This window comes from Ranitomeya imitator, chromosome 1 (genome assembly GCF_032444005.1).
Source record: "Ranitomeya imitator isolate aRanImi1 chromosome 1, aRanImi1.pri, whole genome shotgun sequence".
In the NCBI taxonomy this organism is placed as follows: Eukaryota; Metazoa; Chordata; class Amphibia; order Anura; family Dendrobatidae; genus Ranitomeya; species Ranitomeya imitator.
In genome coordinates this window covers 615,303,494-615,324,393 of record NC_091282.1, presented here as the reverse complement: position 1 = coordinate 615,324,393, position 20,900 = coordinate 615,303,494, and the positions used below count along the sequence as shown (strand labels likewise).

General features: G+C 44.7%; 1 protein-coding gene across 1 annotated transcript in view; it reads right to left on the bottom strand.

The window, feature by feature from the left end:
• ZFYVE26 (zinc finger FYVE-type containing 26) overlaps positions 1 to 20,900 on the bottom strand; it is a 155,252-nt gene that overhangs the window by 68,923 nt on the left and 65,429 nt on the right. Inside the window, exons 9-11 of the mRNA XM_069726414.1 lie at positions 19,161 to 19,316; positions 18,794 to 19,021; positions 18,380 to 18,485 (exon numbers count right to left, since the gene is read on the bottom strand). Coding sequence (XP_069582515.1) covers positions 18,380 to 18,485; positions 18,794 to 19,021; positions 19,161 to 19,316 — 490 coding nt within the window. The remainder of the gene's footprint in view (positions 1 to 18,379; positions 18,486 to 18,793; positions 19,022 to 19,160; positions 19,317 to 20,900) is intronic.

Here is a 20,900-nt window from a genome sequence, read left to right as displayed (position 1 = left end):
ATTTTTGTGCCAGGAGTGGCATAAGGTCACCCAAAAGCAGTGAGAAAGACTGGTGGAAAGCATGCCAAGACGCATGAAAGCTGTGATTAAAAATCTTGGATATTAAACAAAATATTAATTTCTGAACTCTTACAGAGTTAAAACATTAGTATTGTTGTTTCTAAATGATTATGAACTTGTTTTCTTTGCATTATTTGAGGTCTGAAAGAATTGTTGTCAGAAGTTTATAGAAGAACAATTTACATTTTACTCAAAAATATACCGTATATACTCGAGTATAAGCCGACCCCTAATTTTGCCACAAAAAAACTGGGAAAACTTAATGACTCGAGTATAAGCCTAGGGTGGAAAATGCAGCAGCTACCGGTGAATTTAAAAAATAAAAATAGATACCAATAAAAGTATAATTAATTGAGACATCAGTAGGTTAAGTGTTTTTGAATATCCATAGTGAATCAGAAGCCCCATATAATGCTCCATACAGTTCATGATGGGCCCAAGATGCTCCATATTAAAATATGCCCCATATAATGCTGCAAAAAGGTTAATAATGGCTCCATAAGATACTCCATAGACACATTTGCCCCATTAAGTACTGCATAAAGGAAAATAAGGACCCCATAAGATGCTCCATAGAGATATTTGCCCCATATAATGCTGCACAAACGTTGATTATGGCACCATAAGATGCTCCATACAGACACTTGCCCCATATAGTGCTGCACAAATGTTGAATATGGCCCCATAAGATGCTCCATAGAGATATTTGCCCCATATACTGTTGCGGCGATTAAAAAAAAAAAACTTGCAATACTCACCGATCCTCGTTCCGGTGCCGCTGTGTCTTCCGAGTCCTCTGCACTGACGTTCAGGCAGAGGGCGGCGCGTACACTAATCGTGTCATTGCGAATGACCTGAATGTCACTGCAGAGGACGAGGAAGACGGAGCCCGGTGGTGGAACAGGTGAATATCGCGCAATGCTCCCCCTCCCCATTATACTCACCTGCTCCTGGCACGGTCCCTGCATCTCTGGTCTTCGGGCGCTGACAACTTCTTCCTGTATTGAGCGTTCACCATTATTGCTCATTACAGTAATGAATATGCGGCTCAACCCCTATGGGAGTGGAGTCAGGTCCATATTCATTACTGTAATGAGCGGTGCCATGTGACCGCTGAACGCTGGAAGAAGCTGTCAGAGCCCGGAGACGCACGGACCTCACCAGGAGCAGGTGAGTATGTCACAGCCGCCGCTCTCCTTCCCCGCCGACCCCCCTGGGACAAAAGACTCATGGCTGTACTAGCTCAATAGGGTGTTTCTACTCAAAGGGTCTGAATACTTAAGACCATGTGATATTTCAGTTTTTCTTTTTTAATAAATTTGCAAAAATTACTAAATTTCTGTTTTTTTTTCAGTCAAGATGGGGTGCAGAATGTACATTAATGAGAAAAAAATGAACTTTTTCGAATTTACCAAATGGCTGCAATAAAATAAAGAGTGAAAAATTTAAAGGGGCCTGAATACTTTCCATACCCACTGTATATTTGAATAACCATTTTCTGAGAGTAACATTTTTAATTTTTCCAGGGCAAAGTAAGGATGCATTAAAAAAAATATATATATACAGGTCCTTCTCAAAAAATTAGCATATAGTGTTAAATTTCATTATTTACCATAATGTAATGATTACAATTAAACTTTCATATATTATAGATTCATTATCCACCAACTGAAATTTGTCAGGTCTTTTATTGTTTTAATACTGATGATTTTGGCATACAACTCCTGATAACCCAAAAAACCTGTCTCAATAAATTAGCATATTTCACCCATCCAATCAAATAAAAGTGTTTTTTAATAACAAACAAAAAAACCATCAAATAATAATGTTCAGTTATGCACTCAATACTTGGTCGGGAATCCTTTTGCAGAAATGACTGCTTCAATGCGGCGTGGCATGGAGGCAATCAGCCTGTGACACTGCTGAGATGTTATGGAGGCCCAGGATGCTTCAATAGCGGCCTTAAGCTCATCCAGAGTGTTGGGTCTTGCGTCTCTCAACTTTCTCTTCACAATATCCCACAGATTCTCTATGGGGTTCAGGTCAGGAGAGTTGGCAGGCCAATTGAGCACAGTAATACCATGGTCAGTAAACCATTTACCAGTGGTTTTGGCACTGTGAGCAGGTGCCAGGTCGTGCTGAAAAATGAAATCTTCATCTCCATAAAGCATTTCAGCCGATGGAAACATGAAGTGCTCCAAAATCTCCTGATAGCTAGCTGCATTGACCCTGCCCTTGATGAAACACAGTGGACCAATACCAGCAGCTGACATGGCACCCCACACCATCACTGACTGTGGGTACTTGACACTGGACTTCAGGCATTTTGGCATTTCCTTCTCCCCAGTCTTCCTCCAGACTCTGGCACCTTGATTTCCGAATGACATGCAAAATTTGCTTTCATCAGAAAAAAGTACTTGGGACCACTTAGCAACAGTCCAGTGCTGCTTCTCTGTAGCCCAGGTCAGGCGTCTCTGCCGCTGTTTATGGTTCAAAAGTGGCTTTACCTGGGGAATGCGGCACCTGTAGCCCATTTCCTGCACACGCCTGTGCACGGTGGCTCTGGATGTTTCCACACCAGACTCAGTCCACTGCTTCCTCAGGTTCCCCAAGGTCTGGAATCGGTCCTTCTCCACAATCTTCCTCAGGGTCCGGTCTCCTCTTCTCGTTGTACAGCGTTTTCTGCCACATTGTTTCCTTCCAACAGACTTACCATTGAGGTGCCTTGATACAGCACTCTGGGAACAGCCTATTTGTTGAGAAATTTTTTTCTGGGTCTTACCCTCTTGCTTGAGGGTGTCAATGATGGCCTTCTTGACATCTGTCAGGTCGCTAGTCTTACCCATGATGGGGGTTTTGAGTAATGAACCAGGCAGGGAGTTTATAAAAGCCTCAGGTATCTTTTGCATGTGTTTAGAGTTAATTAGTTGATTCAGAAGATTAGGGTAATAGGTCGTTTAGAGAACCTTTTCTTGATATGCTAATTTATTGAGACAGGTTTTTTGGGTTATCAGGAGTTGTATGCCAAAATCATCAGTATTAAAACAATAAAAGACCTGACAAACTTCAGTTGGTGGATAATGAATCTATAATATATGAAAGTTTAATTGTAATCATTACATTATGGTAAATAATGAAATTTAACACTATATGCTAATTTTTTTAGAAGGACCTGTAGCAGCTTTAATAGTCGATTTTTATCAATTAAAAAAATGACGTGAATAAACAAATAAGAAATGTACATCCCACCAATATTTGGTGTGACAGTCTTTTGTCTTCTTGTGCACAATTAGTGACTGAGCACTGCATGGAGGTTCCAAGCATCTTGGAGAACTGACCCCAGATCTTCTGTCTCTTGTGCAAATCATTCTCCCTCTTCATGTAATCCAAGATAGACGCGATCATAATCAGGGCTCTGCAGAGGACATACCATCACTTCCAAGACTATTTGTACTTCATGGCATTGTTTGCATGTGTGGGTTCATTGTCCTGCTGTAGAATAAAATTGTAGCCAGACGCCTCCATGAAAGAATTACATGATGGATAAGTATCTGCCTGTATTTCTCAGCATTCAGCACATCATTACTCCTGACCAAATCTCAAGCTCCATGTACTGAAGTGCAGCCAGAGCCCCCACCATGCTTCATTGTTGCCTGCAGAGACTCATTATTGATCCGCTCTCCAGCCCTCCCTACTGTTATAGTCAAAAATTTCACATCAGTCCAGAGCACCTGCATCAATTTTTATGCACCTCAGTTTCTATGTTTTTTGCACAGTTCAGCTACTTGGCCTAGTTTCCATGTAGTAGGTATAGTGTTTTCGACTACAAATCTTCCACGAAGACCACTTCTGGCCAGACTTCTCCGAGCAGTAGATGGTGTAGCTGGGTCAGGCTGCTGCCTGTTCTGAGCTGATGGCACTGTTGGATATCTGCCTATTTGAAAAAGTAATAAGAATGAGACCATTATCTGCTGCACTAAGTTTCCTTGGCTGACCACTGTGGCTACTTGTCTCAATGTTCATTTCTTAATGATTCTTCAAAAGAGCATAAAAAGCCCGTTTTAAAATCCCAGTCTGCTTTGAAGTCCTTGCCTGAGCACGGTGGCTCAGTGGTTAGCACTGCAGACTTGCAGCGCTTGAGTCCTGGATTCAAATCCCACCAAGGACAACATCCAAACCTTGGGATATAAGCCAAGGTGTCTGCTGTGTGCCGTGTATGTGTTCCGTGTTTGTGTAGATCCAGGAGGGTCAGGGACAGGCAGTCCCAGCATCCAGGCTCAGATGGTGATAACTTAGAGGACTACCACAGATTCCCGTAGCCAGCGAGCCAGTCAGGACCACCGGACCGGGGTGGTAGGATCCCCACTTGTCGTGCTTGTCACCCAGGCGGCCTGGGCACAGGTGTGCCCAGTGAGAATCGACAGTTGTCTGTTCCCAGAGCGGCCTGCAAGTGTCACAGAATAATAAAGAGGGCATCGATTTCTCCCGGACGTCTGTCTATCTGTTCTTGTTCATGTCATGTACTGTTGCTTTAAGTGCATAAAGTTGCAAAGGAAAGTTTTTTTCTCTTTTCCGCACTTCTCCTTTTGCTGTTAGCAATGATATATCCATTGTAAATCACACTGTCACATCTGTTTTTTGCACTCTGAGATAAGTGCTAGTTGCACCTTAGGAATATTGAGGAAGTGAAACTGAGTGGTATCTATCACTATTGCTGTGAGCTACTTGTTTTTAGATACGTGATTTTAGTGACTTTGGATACGCCAGCATAAGAAAGGGGAAGTGTGTGTGTCTGCATCTGGACACAGACTGAAGTGTTAGAAGTTGTTAAGACTTTTTTTTAGTTTTTGAAGTTTTTCCTTCTGTACCAAACTTTCAAAACTTTTAAGTTTGTTGTTTTCTTGTACCGACCTTTTTTTAAGTTTTTTCTTTTTATACCAACTTTTTTGAAGTTGTACTGAGCTTTTTTTTTTTTTTTTTAAAGTTTTTTTCTTTTTTGTATACCAACTTTTTTGAAGTTTTTGTTGTTTTTTTTTCTTTTTTTGTTTGTTTTTCATTTTTGTTTTTGCCATGGGGAATAAGGTGGCCAAGCAGCAGGAGGGTCTTTTACTTCCTGAAAAGAAAACAGCCCCCAGATAGTGGCAGAACAAGAAGGTGTTAACTATGTGAAGAATTTTAGAAGGTATAAAGTATGTGAGATTCATAAAAATGGCAGACTTCAGACTGCGGAATGGCGTGACGTATTGAGAAAGGAAAAACAGGGAAGTTAGTTGATGTGAAATTGCTGAATGCTAATAGATGGTATAAAGCAGCAGAGCTACATAGTTTAGGAAGCACTGAACGATATGTGAACAAATCAGGAAGTGATTTTAATGTGTACAAGATGGGAAAAGGTGTTAAGCCATCAGCGTCATTGGACATGTGCAGTCTGCTCTCAGCAGAATCCATTGTATAGGGAGACTTGTGCAGTATATGGCGCAACCCGACCATCCCTACAGAGAGAAGGCATCATTGTTCCAACCATGCCTCTCAGGTTGCACAAAAGGGGAGTAACTCTCTCCTCTTTCCCCTCCTCTGTCACTCCCTTCTCCTCCTTTTTCATTTTCATCTCCTCCTCTCTCTCCCCTCCACTCCTCCTCCTCCTCTTTCTTCACCACACCCCTCTCCTCCACCTCCTCTTTCTTCTCCGCACCCTTCATCTCCTCCTCCCTCTTCATCTCTTTCTTCTTCATCTCTCTCTCCTCCTCCTCCTTCTCTTTCCTCTCCACCTCTCCCTCCTCCTTCTCTTCCTTCACCACACCTCTCTCCCCCTCCTTCTCTTTCCTCTCCACCTCTCAATCCTCCTCTTTCTCTGCCACATCTATCTCCTCCTGTTCTTTCTTCTCCACACTCTTCATCCTCCCTCATCTCCTCCTCCTTTCTTCTCTGCATCTCCTCCTTTTTCACACCATCCTTTGCTGCCAGTTGGGCAAATGCCAAATTCAAACAGTGTGGTGTCCTTGTATCCAGTGCTTACAGCACAAGGCACCTTCTATGTCCCAAGTACAGTCCAGCCTTTGCCAGTCATGATATCGGGGGACGAATGGGACAATGCCCACAGTACAGTAGGCAACCTCCAGACACATCAGGCAGGGGGGCAGCTCAAGCCCGGATGCAGAGGGGGAGGGCAGACATCCTCACCTGCTGACAACATACAAACTCTGCATCGGTCAGAGCTGCCCACATTTACGCCATCATGGAACTATAAGCCTAATCCAGTGTTTCAGCAGGGGGGGGCATCATCACACAAAAAGGCAACTTCTAAGACCAAATATCAGCCAGTCCTTGACCCCAGTATGCGCTATCACAACTATTCCTCTGATGAGGAAGGAGACAGAACGTCATACATGCTGCCTAGTACTAGAAAAAGAAACCCACATGCACTAGGAATGCAGGGGCAGATAGAAGCAGCAACATTACACTATGTGCGCTTCACCCCAAGTCAGGTGACCAGCATTTTGAACAATCTTCCAGACCCAGAGATGCACCCCATGCCATTCTACAGAAGAATGCAGCAGAACCAGTGGACATATGCAGCCACCTGGAATGATCTCTGGGCCGAAATAGGAATAAAAGCAGGAGATGCATTCTGGACAATCATGAAGAGACACTTCAAGCTTTCAGCAGACTGAGATGTACACACCTGGGAGTCAGGGCTGAAGCTGATTGAACAACTCAAAGTGGTCCAAAGGCAGGCTGGCAGGACAAGCCCTCAGCTTACATGATATGAGACAAGACAGAGTCTGTAGAGAACTTTCATGGCTGAGTAATGCAAGTTTTTCAAGACTTGGGTTTCACCATTCATGACCATATACAGAGACAAATGTTTGCACAGGCCTTCGTGCATGGCTTAAGAGAGCCAACCAGGAAACCACTGATAGTGTCTAGGCCCAAGTACAGGTCCATAGCAATGGACACCCTGCTCACAGTAGCCAAGGGAATCGAATCCCAACCAGGAGTACGGAAGACGGCCCCTCTCATGGTGGCCACAGACCCTGATGAGCCACCACAGTACAGAGAAAGAAGACGTGTCAGATGTTTCAACTGTGGCAGATTGGGCCATTACCGGAACCAGTGCAGAGCACCACCACAACCCAAGACCCTGCCCAGAGGAGCAGGCCAAGGAACAGACAAAGTAAGCAGTGAAGTACCCCGTCCATAGGACAGGGGCAAGCCAGGTCCGCAAGACACCACGCTCCTGACATGTAACACCCCATCTGCAGGACCAATACCCCAAATTACCCTGGAAGTGGAAGCAGTTGTCAGATCTTTTCTTGCGGACACTGGTGCAGCAAGAAGTGTGATGACACATGTTGAACTCCCTGACCCTACCTGCCTATCAGAATCCTCTGTGTCTTGCATAGGCATTGATGGTCAAGTCAGACATTCTCAGCTTACAAAGCCTCTGGGCGTGTGAACTCAGCCAGGACACTCTATCCTGTCCCAGTTTGTGGTGTCAAGGACCTATCCACTCAACTGGATGGGAGCATACCTACTACAGAAGCTGAAAACGACCGTAGTGTTCCAGGAAGATGGCACCATGACACTTCCCTCACCCTTGACCCAAATAGAGTCAGTCATGCTGGCGGCCCTACAAGAACCTAAAACAACTAGGGTCTACCCAAGGAGGCACTGGACGTATTATCAGAAAGTCTATGGTCTAAGGCAGAGGTCCCCAACTCCAGTCCTCAAGGCCCACCAACAGGTCATGTTTTCAGGATTTCCTTTGCATTGCACAGGTGATGCAATTATTACCTGGGCAAGACTAAGGAAACCCTGAAAACATGACATGTTGGTGGGCCTTGAGGACTGGAGTTGGGGACCTCTGGTCTAAGGGACCCAGGACGTGGGAAAACTTCAAGTTGCCCCAGTACTAGTATCACTCAAGCCAGGCACTCCATATCCTCGTAAGGCCCAGTATCCCCAGTCCATCGCCCAGAGTCAAGCTGTCTCAGACCAACTGAAGGTTTTCCTGGAAATAGGGGTCATCATCCCCTGCACATCTCCTTGCAATACCCTGCTTTTCCCGGTCAAGAAAAAGACTGTAAAAGGAGAGCCAGCAAAGTTCAGAATGGTACATGACCTGAGAGCTGTGAATGACGCTACAGTGTTTGAAACCCCAACTGTGCTGAATCCGCACACTCTGCTCTCAAATGTACCTTCCACAGCAACAGTGTTCACAGTGAATGACCTGGCTATTGCTTTTGTCAGTGTTCCCCTTCATCCGGATGACCAGTTCCTGTTTGCCTTCACGCACCAGGGGGCACAGTACACATGGGCGGTGATGCCCCAGGGGGCCCAGAACAGCCCCTCACAATTCACCAAGGCAATGACCACAGGCCTCGCCAACTGGATCACAGAACATGCAGAAGTAACCTTGCTACAATACGAGGACGATCTACTCCTTTGTGCAGTTGACTTTGACATGTGTAAAGCACATTCTGTGTCTCTCCTACTCTACCTGGCGGAGCAGCACTGCAAGGTCTCAAAGAACAAAGTCCAGTGGTGTCTGAAGCGAGTTACGTTCCTGGGGCACTGTATTGCTCAGCAGACGAAACACCTGACAGATGACCGGAAGACCACACTGGAGAAGATGCCTCCTCCAGCAACTCCAAAGGCGCTACAGGCCTTCCTTGGCCTAGTTTCGTATTGCAGAGCCTGGATCCCTCATGCCTCAGTCCTGATGCAGCCTCTGTACGACTGCATCAATGTAACCCCATTCCTCCTAACATATGCAGCCTTCAGATGCAAACTCGGCTTTGGGAAAATGGCCGCCGCGATCTCTAATGCGCACGTGCGGCTGCCCGCGGCCATTTTCCTGAAGCCCCGTGCAGCAGAGTACTCCATCTGCGCACGCGCGGCCACAGGAAGATGGCCGCCCCCACCGATGCAAGGGATTACAGCGCAGATCGCGCGCTGTGTCTTCACGTGGGCGCAGGGAATTCGGACCTTGGACATGCGCACACCACTACGCCACCAACGGAAAGCTGGGGAAGAAAAGAGCGCTGTGAACACGCCCACCTGACCAGACCAGCCTGATTGACAGGCGAAAACGGCGACTTTGGTAATGTATTTCTCAGCATACATGGGGAATCGGGGTACACTACATACACTATAGTAACACACAGCGCAGGCCCTATTTAACAGTATTTATAGCTCAATCTCAAAAAACGGGGTGACAGGTTCCCTTTAAAAGACTCTGTAGTCTCAGCGTAAGCACTAGGCCTACCTGACTACGAGAAGCCATTCTGTCTCTACCTCATGGAAAAAGAAGGCCATGCTACTGGAGTCCTGACGCAGCTTCACGGAGGAAAGCAGAGACCTCTAGGCTACTTTTCAGCTCGCCCTGATCCAGTTGCAAAGGAAGCCCCCTCCTGCATGAGAGCAGTATTTGCAGCACAAGCCCTCCTGGACAAGACCTCTGACATCACTCTTGGACATCCACTGGAAATCCTGGCTCCGCATGACATCTCAGCAATTCTCAACCAAACCCAGCCGAAACATCTCTCCACTGCCAGGCAACTTAGTCTCCAGTGCTCTCTACTCCTGCCTGACCATGTCACCATCTCCAGATGCACAGTCCTTAACCCGGCCACTCTACTCCCACTCCCAAGGGGGATGCGGATACGGACCCTTCAGATCAAAATCTGCATGATACTTTTCATAAGGATCTGGATTTGCTCCGGACTGATGACCATGATTGCTTTAGCATCATGCAGCAGGAAACAGCAGGACTACCCAATGTGGCAGGAGAACCACTGACCAACCCAGAGTTGATCCTCTACGTAGATGGCTCCAGATTTGCAGATGATGAAGGAAGATTCCACACGGGATGTGCAGTGACCAGCAATCGAGAAATCCTGTGGTCCAGAAGCCTGACGTCTAACCTGTCAGCCCAGGAAGCAGAATTGAGAAAGCAAACGAAGGCCTGCCAAATTGCAGAAGGCAAAACTGCAAACATATACACTGATTCAAGGTACTCGCATGGCATTGCACACGACTTTGGACCCATCTGGGCTGCAAGGGACTTCATCACAGCAAGCGGAACAACCGTGAAGCATCATGGAGCCATCAGGGACCTAATGGACGCAGTCCAACTTCCAAAAATGGTGGCAGTAATAAAAGTCAAAGCGCATGGAAAACTAAACACAGTAGAGGCACGGGGCAACAACATGGCGGATATGGCAGCCAAAGAAGCAGCCAAAGGAAGACAATATGGAGAAGTGGGAGAGGTCGTAGAGCCGGATGGCTACTACATGGCAACTGAGGACAAGACACCAGACAAGATGACATCTTGGGACCTGTTTAAGAAGTTGCAGGAGCAAGATCCAAAGGAGGGGGAGGAGAGTTGGATGCAGAAGGGTGCAACACATCAAGAAGGAAGGGTATACTCAAACTACAAACCCTGTTTACCCGGAAGCATGTATCCTATGGTGGCTCAATGGGCACATGGGCCCACACACAGATCAAAGACACAGATGAATGATCTGATAGGTGCCTACTGGTTCGCTCCAGGGATCTCCACCCTAACAGCTAAATTCACTAGCAGCTGTTTGACCTGCTGCAAATGCACCTGGACGAGTGGAGAAAGTTCCCACACACCATCTTGCCAGACCATTGTACCCCTTCCAGAGGATCCAGATAGACCACATCCAGATGCCGCCAAGTGGAGGATTTGAATATGCCCTTGTGGTCATGGACGTGTTCTCAGGATGGCCAGAAGCTTTCCCAGCAAGAAACCAGTCGGCGAAGACTAGTGCAAAGAAGCTACTCTCAGAGATAGTGTGCAGAAATGGGGTTCCAGAAGTGACAGAGTGATCAGGGACCCGCATTCACAGCAAATCTAACACGAGAGATTTGGTCAGCAGTAGGGTCAATTTAGGCCTACACACCACACTCCCTACCACCCCCAGAGTAGCGGGAAAGTGGAAAGACTAAACGGTACACTTAAGAACAGGATGTTGAAAGTTGCCCAAGAGACAAAAAAAACCATGGCATGAGACACTCCCAATCACACTATTTAGTGTAAGGCACACTCCCAGAGGCCCAGAAAAGCTGTTACCATATGTTTTGTTTGGGTCTAGTCCCAGGTTAGGGGTATTCTTCCCTCAGCAGCTGTATGATACTTGTCTGCTTACGTAACTGAACTCACCAAGAAACTTGCTAATATCCATTCTTGAGTTTTTTCTTCATTGCCAGATCCAGATTCAGTATCCGGTACTCCTTGAAGCCAGGAGACTGGGTGTTGGTGAAAAAGTTTGGAAGGAAAACACCACTCGATCCCAGATATGATGGTCCTTTCCAAGTGCTGCTGATGACACTAACCTCTGTGAAACTGACCCACTTGGATCCACGCATTGTACTGCAAGAAAGCTCCCAAACCAGAAGATACACCCAAGCCAGAATGATGTTGTGGATGCCCTGCCTGACCAGATAGATGACCTACCTGATAAAGAATACACACCGCTGACTACACATGCTGTTGACTAAGACTATAATTACAATGCCATGAACCCCCGTTCGGGACAGATCTCCTGACCGCCCATTTGCAAAAGTCTGTACGGAGTGGGGTGTATGCGCTAGGTATGCGTCAGCTCGCCGGCAGCACAAAAGAGTTGCAGCGCTTTGGGACGGAGGTTAGGATTAGGGCAAGAGACATCTAAGGGGGGATTGTGATGGAAATATATATATATTTCATATAGATCTCACTTGCATATCTACTATATAATAGTCTAAGGGTCACTTCCGTCTGTCTGTCTTTCTGTCACGGATATTCATTGGTCGCGGCCTCTGTCTGTCATGGAAATCCAAGTCGCTGATTGGTCGTGGCAAAAAGCCCACAACCACTGCCACGACCAATCAGCAACGGGCGCAGTCCGGCGGCAACATGGCCGCTCCTTCCTCCCCGCAGTCAGTGCCCGCTCCATACTCCCCTCCAGTCAGCACTCACACAGGGTTAATGGAAGTGCTAATGGACCGCGTTATGCCGCGGTGTAACGCACTCCATTAACGCTGCTATTAACCCTGTGTGACCAACTTTTTTACTATTGATGCTGCCTATGCAGCATCAATAGTAAAATGATCTAATGTTAAAAATAATAAAAAAAAATAAAAAAATCATCATATACTCACCTTCCGACGCCTTTCCCGCTCTTCGCGACGCTCTGTTGACTGGTCCATGCATTGTGATCTCGCAAGATGATGACGTAGCGGTCTGCGAGACCGCTACATCATCATCTCGCGAGACTGCAATGCACTCGAGACCGGAGCACGCGATCCAGGGGCCAACGGAAGGTGAGTATATAACTATTTTTTTATAAAATTTTTTATTTTTTTTTAAACAGGGATATGATGCCCACATTGCTATATACTACGCGGGCTGGGCAACATACTACGCGGGCTGGGCAACATAGTACGCGGGCTGGGCAACATACTACGCGGGCTGGGCAATACACTATGTGGCTGGGCAATATACTACGCGGGCTGGGCAATACACTACGTGGCTGGGCAATACACTACGTGGCTGGGCAATATACTACGTGGCTGGGAAATAAACGACGTGGGCTGTGCAATATACTATGTGGACATGCATATTCTAGAATATCCGATGCGTTAGAATCGGGCCACCATCTAGTAAACTCATATATACTCACAGCTAATATATACACTATAATCAATTGCTTAAAATGGCTAACAAACTGATATAAGCCAGACAAGACTGTTTTGGGGCTTTCCAAGCAAAAAGCGGAAGAGCACCAGATGTACTAAGTGATGATCAGACTTTGTCCTAGATGCAGAAAATGGAGACAGCTACACTTTAGTTGCTTAATCAGCATTCATATGTGCATTAATCACAATATTCCATATATATTTAGATAACCAATAACAAAGGAGCTTAATATGGTAATTAACTAACCACCCCCTTTCTATATGCAATTATAAAACCAAGTATGTACAATAAATCAGTATTGATGGAATGTTATTCTGTCACCATAGTGTACAGTCTATTCTTGATGAGCGCTCAAAATACTCAGTCTTATTGGGAACGGCCGCAGCACACACGGGATAGATTTATCCAAACCAAATTTCCATAACAGTTTGTGTGTTCACCCTGTGTTTGAGTGGGTTTCCTCCGGGTACTCCGGTTTCCTCCCACACTCTAAATACATACTGATAGAGAATTCAGATTGTGAGCCCCATCGGGAACAGTGATAATGTGTGCAAACTGTAAAGCGCTGCGGAATATGTTTGCGCTATATAAATAAAGAGATTAATATTATATTGCCTGGGAGACACCTGTACTCCAGAGTCACCATGGTGTATGAATAGTGACAAAGCTTTCTTCCACAACCTCACCTTTATTGTACAGTTTGGTTATTCCTCACAGAGTTTTAAGCCTCCTACACAGCTGTTTCTGTTTCAATCTACATATAAGGGATCCAAGAAGTACCGTTTCTCCTTGCGGAGAGTGACATGATAAGCATGTCGAGGTGAGGAGACTTAAAGCAGCAATGCTCCTCTGGGAAATATGCAAATTGTCTCTTCAGAGAGGAAGAAGACTAGAACTCTAGTGCCACCTATTGAAAGTAGAAATCCTAACAGTCAATGTCGACCCTTTAACGAGCCTTGTCACATGACTTGGGATAATAGCCAAACCAGAATCTCAATTTGCAGACACTGTGTTTCAGGGTACAAAGTAGAGATCTGGTTTGGCTGATTGAGAGGCGTCTGACCGGGATCCAAGAAGTATCGTTTCTCCTTGCGGAGAGTAACATGATAAGCATGTCGAGGTGAGGAGACTTGAAGCCTAAGTCATGTGACAAGGCTCGTTAAAGGGTCAACATTGACTGCTAGGATTGCTACTTCCATTAGGTGGCACTAGAGTTCTAGTCCTCTTCCTCTCTGAAGAGACAATTTGCAATCCACATATAAAAATGATGCTCGGCATCATTGGTTAATCATAAACCTGACTGTAATCCTGCAAAATCCATGACTGTGCAAGTGTACTGAAAAGAATTGATACGTTGAGGCAGTTTTTAATATATAGGGAGGTCATACCATTATTACATTTGATTTAGATTTCTCCTTTGGTCATTCAATTTGCATTTTGTAAATTGATTAAAAGTAGATTATTTTTCAAGTATATTCGGAAATTAGTGATATCCATCCACAGGTTGGGCTTCATAAGAGGTGGCAATACACCCTCCCACGGTAAAACCACTGAACCCATAGCACATCATTAGAGAGACGGTGGAGAAGGGAGACTACTGTGAATACACCTCCCATCACAACTTTATAACGTTGCCAGCACCCTTCTTTAGTGGAGCAGTCTTCGCTCCCATACATTCGCATGTACAGTGGCATGTAAATGTTTGGGCACCCCTGGTTAAAATTACTGTTATTGTGAACAGTTAAGCAAGTTGAAAAAAATCTCTAAAATGCCCAAAGTTAAAGATGACATTTCCTTTGTATTTTAGCCACAAACACACTGCTAAAAAAATAAATAAAGGGAACACTTAAACAACAGAATACAGCTCCCAAGTAAATCAAACTTCTGTGAATTCAAACTGTACACTTATAAAGTAACACTGTTTGACAATCAATTTCACATGCTGTTGTGCAAATAGAATAGACAACAGATGGAAATTATTGGCAATTATCAAGACACACTCAATACAGGAGTGGCTCAGCAGGTGGGGACCACAGACCACATCCCAGTACCAATGCTTTCTGGCTGATGTTTTGGTCACTTTTGAATGTTGGTTGTGCTTCCACACTCGTGATAGCATGAGACGGACTCTACAACCCACACAAGTGGCTCAGGTAGTGCAGCTCACCCAGGATGGCACATCAATGCCAGCTGTGGCAAGAAGGTTTGCTTTGTCTGTCAGCGTAGTGTCCAGAGGCTGGAGGCGCTACCAGGAGACAGGCCAGTACACCAGGAGACGTGGAGGGGGCTGTAGGAGGGCTACAACCCACCAGCAGGACCGCTACCTCAGCTTATGTGCAAGGAAGAACAGGAGGAACACTGCCAGAGCCCTGTAAAATGACCTCTAGCAGGCCACAAATGTGCATGTGTCTGCACAAACGGTTAGAAACCGACTCCATGAGGATGGTCTGAGTACCCGACGTCCACAGATGGGGGATGTGCTCACAGCCCAATACCGTGCAGGATGCTTGGCATTTGCCACAGAACATGGGGATTGGCAAATTCACCACTGGCGCCCTGTGCCCTTCACAGATGAAAGCAGGTTCACACTGAGCACATGTAACAGACGTGACAGAGTCTGGAGAAGCCGTGGAGAGCGATCTGCTGCCTGCAACATCCTTCAGCATGACCGGTTTGGCAGTGGGTCAGTAATGGTGTGGGATGGCATTTCTTTGGAGGGCCACACAGCTCTCCATGTGATCGTCAGAGGTAGCCTGACTGCCATTAGGTACAGAGATGAGATCCTCAGACCCCTTGTGAGACCATATGCTGGTGCGGTTGGCCCTGGGTTCCTCCTAATGCATAACAATGCCAGACCTCATGTGGATGGAGTGTGTCAACATTCCTGCAAGATGAATGCATTGAAGCTATGGACTGGCCCGCCCGTTCCCCAGACCTGAATCCGATTAAACACATCTGGGACATCATGTCTCGCACCATCCACCAACGTCACGTTGCACCCCAGACTGTCCAGGAGTTGGCGAATGCTATAGTCCAGGTCTGGGAGGAGATCCCTCAGGAGACCATCCGCCGCCTCATCAGGAGCATGCCCAGGCTTTGTAGGAGGTTCATACAGGCACATGCAGGCAACACACACAACTGAACATCATTTCCTTGTCTTGAGGCATTTCCACTGAAGTTGGATAAGCCTGTAATTTGATTTTCCACTTTGATTTTGAGTATCATTCCAAATTCAGACCTCCATGGGATATTCATTTTGATTTACATTTTTATGTTTTATTGTTCTCAACACATTCCACTATGTAATGAATAAAGATTTGCAACTTAAATATTTCATTCAGTGAAATCTAGGATGTGGTACTTTAGTGTTCGCTTTATTTTTTGATGTTGTGTGTGTGTGAGAGTGAGAAAGGACAACAAAAACCACCCTCATTGGGGGTGAGAAGAAAGTTTTTTGTTTTATTATAAATTTTAAATATATAAATTTTTTTTTTATTCAAATAGATTTTTATTGAAAATAAACATAGCAGGATACAATCCTTTCAGGATACATTCAATTTCAAATACCGTATTTTCTGGTGTATAAGACGACTGGGCGTATAAGACGACCCCCAACTTTTCCATATAAAATATGGAATTTGGGATATGCCCGCCGTATAAGACGGGGGTCATCTTATACGGCGTGTGGTTCCCAGGGTCTGGAGTAGAGGAGACTCCTTCAGGCCCTGGGATCCATATTCATGTAAAAAATAAAGAATAAAAATAAAAAACATGGATATACTCACCCTCGGACGGCCCCTGGCTCACAGCGCTGCTAGCGTCTCCCTCCGTTCCTTAGAATGCAGTGGGTGAAGGACCTTTGATGACGTCGCGGTCACATGAGCGGTCAGGTGACCGGTCACCTGACCGCTCATGTGACCGCGACGTCATCAAAGGTCCTTCACTCTCCTCTCCTCCAGACCCTGGGAACCACACGCCGACATCCAGGATCGCTCCCTGCACACACCGTACCCGGCTTATAAGACGACCCCCGACTTTTGGGACAATTTTTAGGGGTCAAAAAGTCGTCTTACATGCTGAAAAATACGGTAAGTCAACCCCATTAACAAACCCACCCCCTCCCCCCAGTCCTCCTTTAAGACAGCTATATATTCATCTTGTAATTACATTTTAAAAATTACAAAAAAGGAAAAATGGTCCAATCTAAAAGTTTGGGCACCAAACATGGGCAGAACCTAGTAGCACCCTTTTTTGCAAGTATCACAGCTTGTAAGTGCTTTTTGTAGCCAGACAGGAGTCTTCCAATTCTTGTTTGAGGGATTTTCATCCATTTTTTTTTTTTTTTTTTTTTTTTTTAAGGATTCTTCCAGTTCTGTGAGATTCCTGGGCCGTCTTGCATCCATTGTAAAACCTTCAGCTCGCGCTTTTTTTGAGGTCATCTACTGTGGATTTTGACTTGTGCTTAGGATCATTAACCATTTGTAGAAGCCATCCTCTTTTCAGCTTTAGATTTTTTACAGATGGTGCTAGGCTTGCATTAAGAATTTGTTGAAATCTTGTTGATTCCATTCTTCCCTCTACCTGTAAAATGTTCCCTGTGCCATTGTCTGCAACACAGCCCCAAAGCACAATTGATTCACCCCCATGCTTAATGGTTGGCGAGATGATCTTTTCCGACCAAATTCTGTGCCCTTTTTTCTCCACGCATACCTTTCATCATTATGGTCAAAAAGTTCTATTTTAAACTCATGGGTCCACAGGACTTGTTTACAAAATGCATCAGGCTTGTTTAGATCTTGTTCTTTTGCATAATTCTGATGAAAACTGTTATGATGAAAACGCAGGAGAGGTTTTCTTCTGATGACTCTTCCATGAAGGCCATATTTGTGCAGGTGTCTCTGAAAAGTAGAACAATGTACCACAAATCCATAGTCTGCTAATTCTTTCTGAAGGTCTTTTGCAGTCAAGCGGGGGTTCTTGATTTGCCTCTTTAGCACCTCTCACTGAAATATTGCTTGGTCTATCCAGACCTTATCTTGACCTCCACTGTTACTGGTAACTGTCAATTTTAATTACAATTCGAACGGAGGAACAAACATGAAAACACTTTGCTATCTTTTTATAGCCTTCTCTTGCTATGAGGACCTCCACCATTGTCATAGTTCTAGGGAGCTGCTCAGAAGAACCTATTGCTACTCTTTCTTACCACAAGGTTAGAGAAGACTAGGTTTTTGTAAAGCTGGAAAGCATCACCTGGCCTTTCCCAACGATGATAGTAAAGACGCCATAACCCTAGCAGGCCAATTAAGGTCTGAAACCTTGGTAAAAGTTACCTGAGCACACAAAATCTCCAAGGGTGCCAAGCTTTTCCATCAGCCCACTTTACTTTTTGTAAATTTTAAGATGTAAACGATGAAAATATATATATTTTTTGCCTAAAGTACAAGGGAAAGGTTTCATCTTTTAACTTTAGCCCTTTTAGAAATCATCTCATCTTCAACTTGCTTAACTGCTCACGATAACAGTAAATTTTGACCAGGGGTGCCCACATTTTTACATGCCATGTTGGCAAGGTTTCAATCTAGTACATGCTCCACAGTTCAATGTTACCTTTCTGCTGGAACCTGTCGCTCAAACAGCAAATGGGACACCAGCTGCAATGGCTTCTGTTGCAGAAGAATGAAGGGATTCACTACTTTTATTTCCGACGAGGCTTCTACAAAACAAAATTTGGTGATAACAAAAAAATTTGGTGCCATGTCTATATATGGACATGCTAATCTACAAAGTCAGTGACAGAAGCAAACAAGAAAAACAATCACATTATTCACAGGATTGATGATATAAGCAGGATTGGTGGGAGTCTTGGTTTGGAGACCCCCATCAAGAAGTGTTTATCAATGTTCCCCTGTGTGAATGAGCATGTGCAACACCACTATTTCTATAGACCGTGAATGGTGCAAATTATTATACAACTTTACCATCCGAGATGGTGAAGCTCAGTCTAAGTCTGCTTTAACTCACCCAAATCTGGATTTATGCTTTGGATAATAACTTTTGCCAAGGTGTCTATGTAGGAAAAAAGGCAATGAAGGGGGCTAGAAGTTAAACCGTGCCGGTCTAACAGCGGTGCAAGTTCATCCAGGCTATTGGCGAGGAGAGCCATTTGCTTGCGAACAGTATGGAGATGAATATCCTGAGGTTTCATCGACAGCTGCTCTATTAGGGACTGAATCACATGTCCCCTTGGTTCTGATAAAGACAAAAAATAAAAATGATTGGAAGAGGATAACAAAAGAAAAAGCTAGTCGACTGGAATGCTTAAAGCACAAAAATGAAGAAACGGGAGACTAGCGACTCACGTCATAGGGATCGGTGGGACTGGACTCACCGGGAGAAGTGATTGCAGCTGCAAACTGTGCGATGCTCTTCTCCAGCTCGTGGCTCAGGATGATGTGGCGAACCATCTGGTCATCTCGCAGCACATAGTAGCAGCTATGTAAAAGCTCTGGGATGCTACACTTCAGTTGACCGCTTATCTTCTCTTCTGTAATGTCATGGTTAGGAAAAAAAACAAAACTCACTAACCCAGAAGATTGGAAAGAGTGTTTTTAGGATGCAAGAGGGTAAAAGATTTACATAAAACTGGTGCTGCACTTGATTAAAAAAGTTCATAATCTAAACTGACTTGTAGAAGATGGACGTAAGACACCATTCCCTATTCCTTCAATCCTCTGCTTGGGTTGAATCGGTGTAATCAATGTATAGCCCGATAAAGCCTAATTTATGTGATTTAATCCCCCTACGCATCATTTACAAACTATTATTGCTGGGATTTTCGGCCCAACAAAAAGGAATGATATTTCTAACCCTGACACAAATGGTTAAGCTATTCTCTGATGGCGTTTCTAGTGAAGCAGTTGTCATCAGGGGTAATGCAGCTAATGAATGAACATGATAATCAGATTATTAGGACTATTTAACCTGTTAACGACCTGGTTCTAAAAAAACACAGTGCTGATCCTGGGCTTTAACCCATAGCTATTGTAAATTTATGGCGTGGGCTTAAATCTCATGCAATCAAGCCACATAAGGTCCAATCCGCAGTCAGGGGACAATACGGTATAAATGAATAAAATACAATTAAATGAAGAAAAAAAAACATTTAATTACACTTGCTGGCAATTCGGTTTCTAATAACCCACCAAAACAGCACACAGGAGGATGTCATCTCACCCTAATAGGGACAGGAAACACGTCTAATAGCCCCTCCCACCTCCTCTCCCCAGTGTTATTATAAAGGACCACAAGCGTATGAATGCTTAAAATTATATTTTTTATTACTGGATCCAAAGAAAATAATTGAGCAAGGGGAGGGAATTACCTGTGCTGTCGTGGCGGGCTATTAGCAACAGAATTATCGGTAAGTCTAATTCTATATTCTCTAATAACCCCGGACGACAGCACACAGGAGGAATACCAAAGACTAATATCTAGGGAGGAACAACAGCCTGGACAACTTTTTTCCCAAAAGACATCTCTCTAATGGATGCCAAGTCAAGTCTGTAATGTTTGGAAAAAGTGTGGACCGATGACCACGTAGCTGCTCTGCTCAATGGAAGCGCTGGCTTTCTCAGCCCAGGAGACTGATACCGCATTAGTGGAATAGGCTGTAAGCTTCTGTGGAGGCAAGAGATTCTGGACCGGATAGGTTTCGGTAATCGCTCTTTTACATAGTTATTAAGGTTGAAGGAAGACTATAAGTCCATCTAGTTCAACCCACAGCCTAACCTAACATGCCCTAACATGTTGATCCACAGGAAGGCAAAAAAAACCCTTGTGGCAAGAGTAAGCACCACATTTGGGGAAAAAAATTCCTTCCCGACTCCACATACGGCAATCAGACTAGTTCCCTGGATCAACGCCCTATCGAGGAATCTAGTGTATATATTCAAACATTATACTTTTCCAGAAAGGTATCCAGTCCCCTCTTAAATTTAAGTAATGAATCACTCATTACAACATCATACGGCAGAGAGTTCCATAGTCTCACTGCTCTTACAGTAAAGAATCCGCGTCTGTTATTATGCTTAAACCTTTTTTCCTCCAAATGCAGAGGATGCCCCCTAGT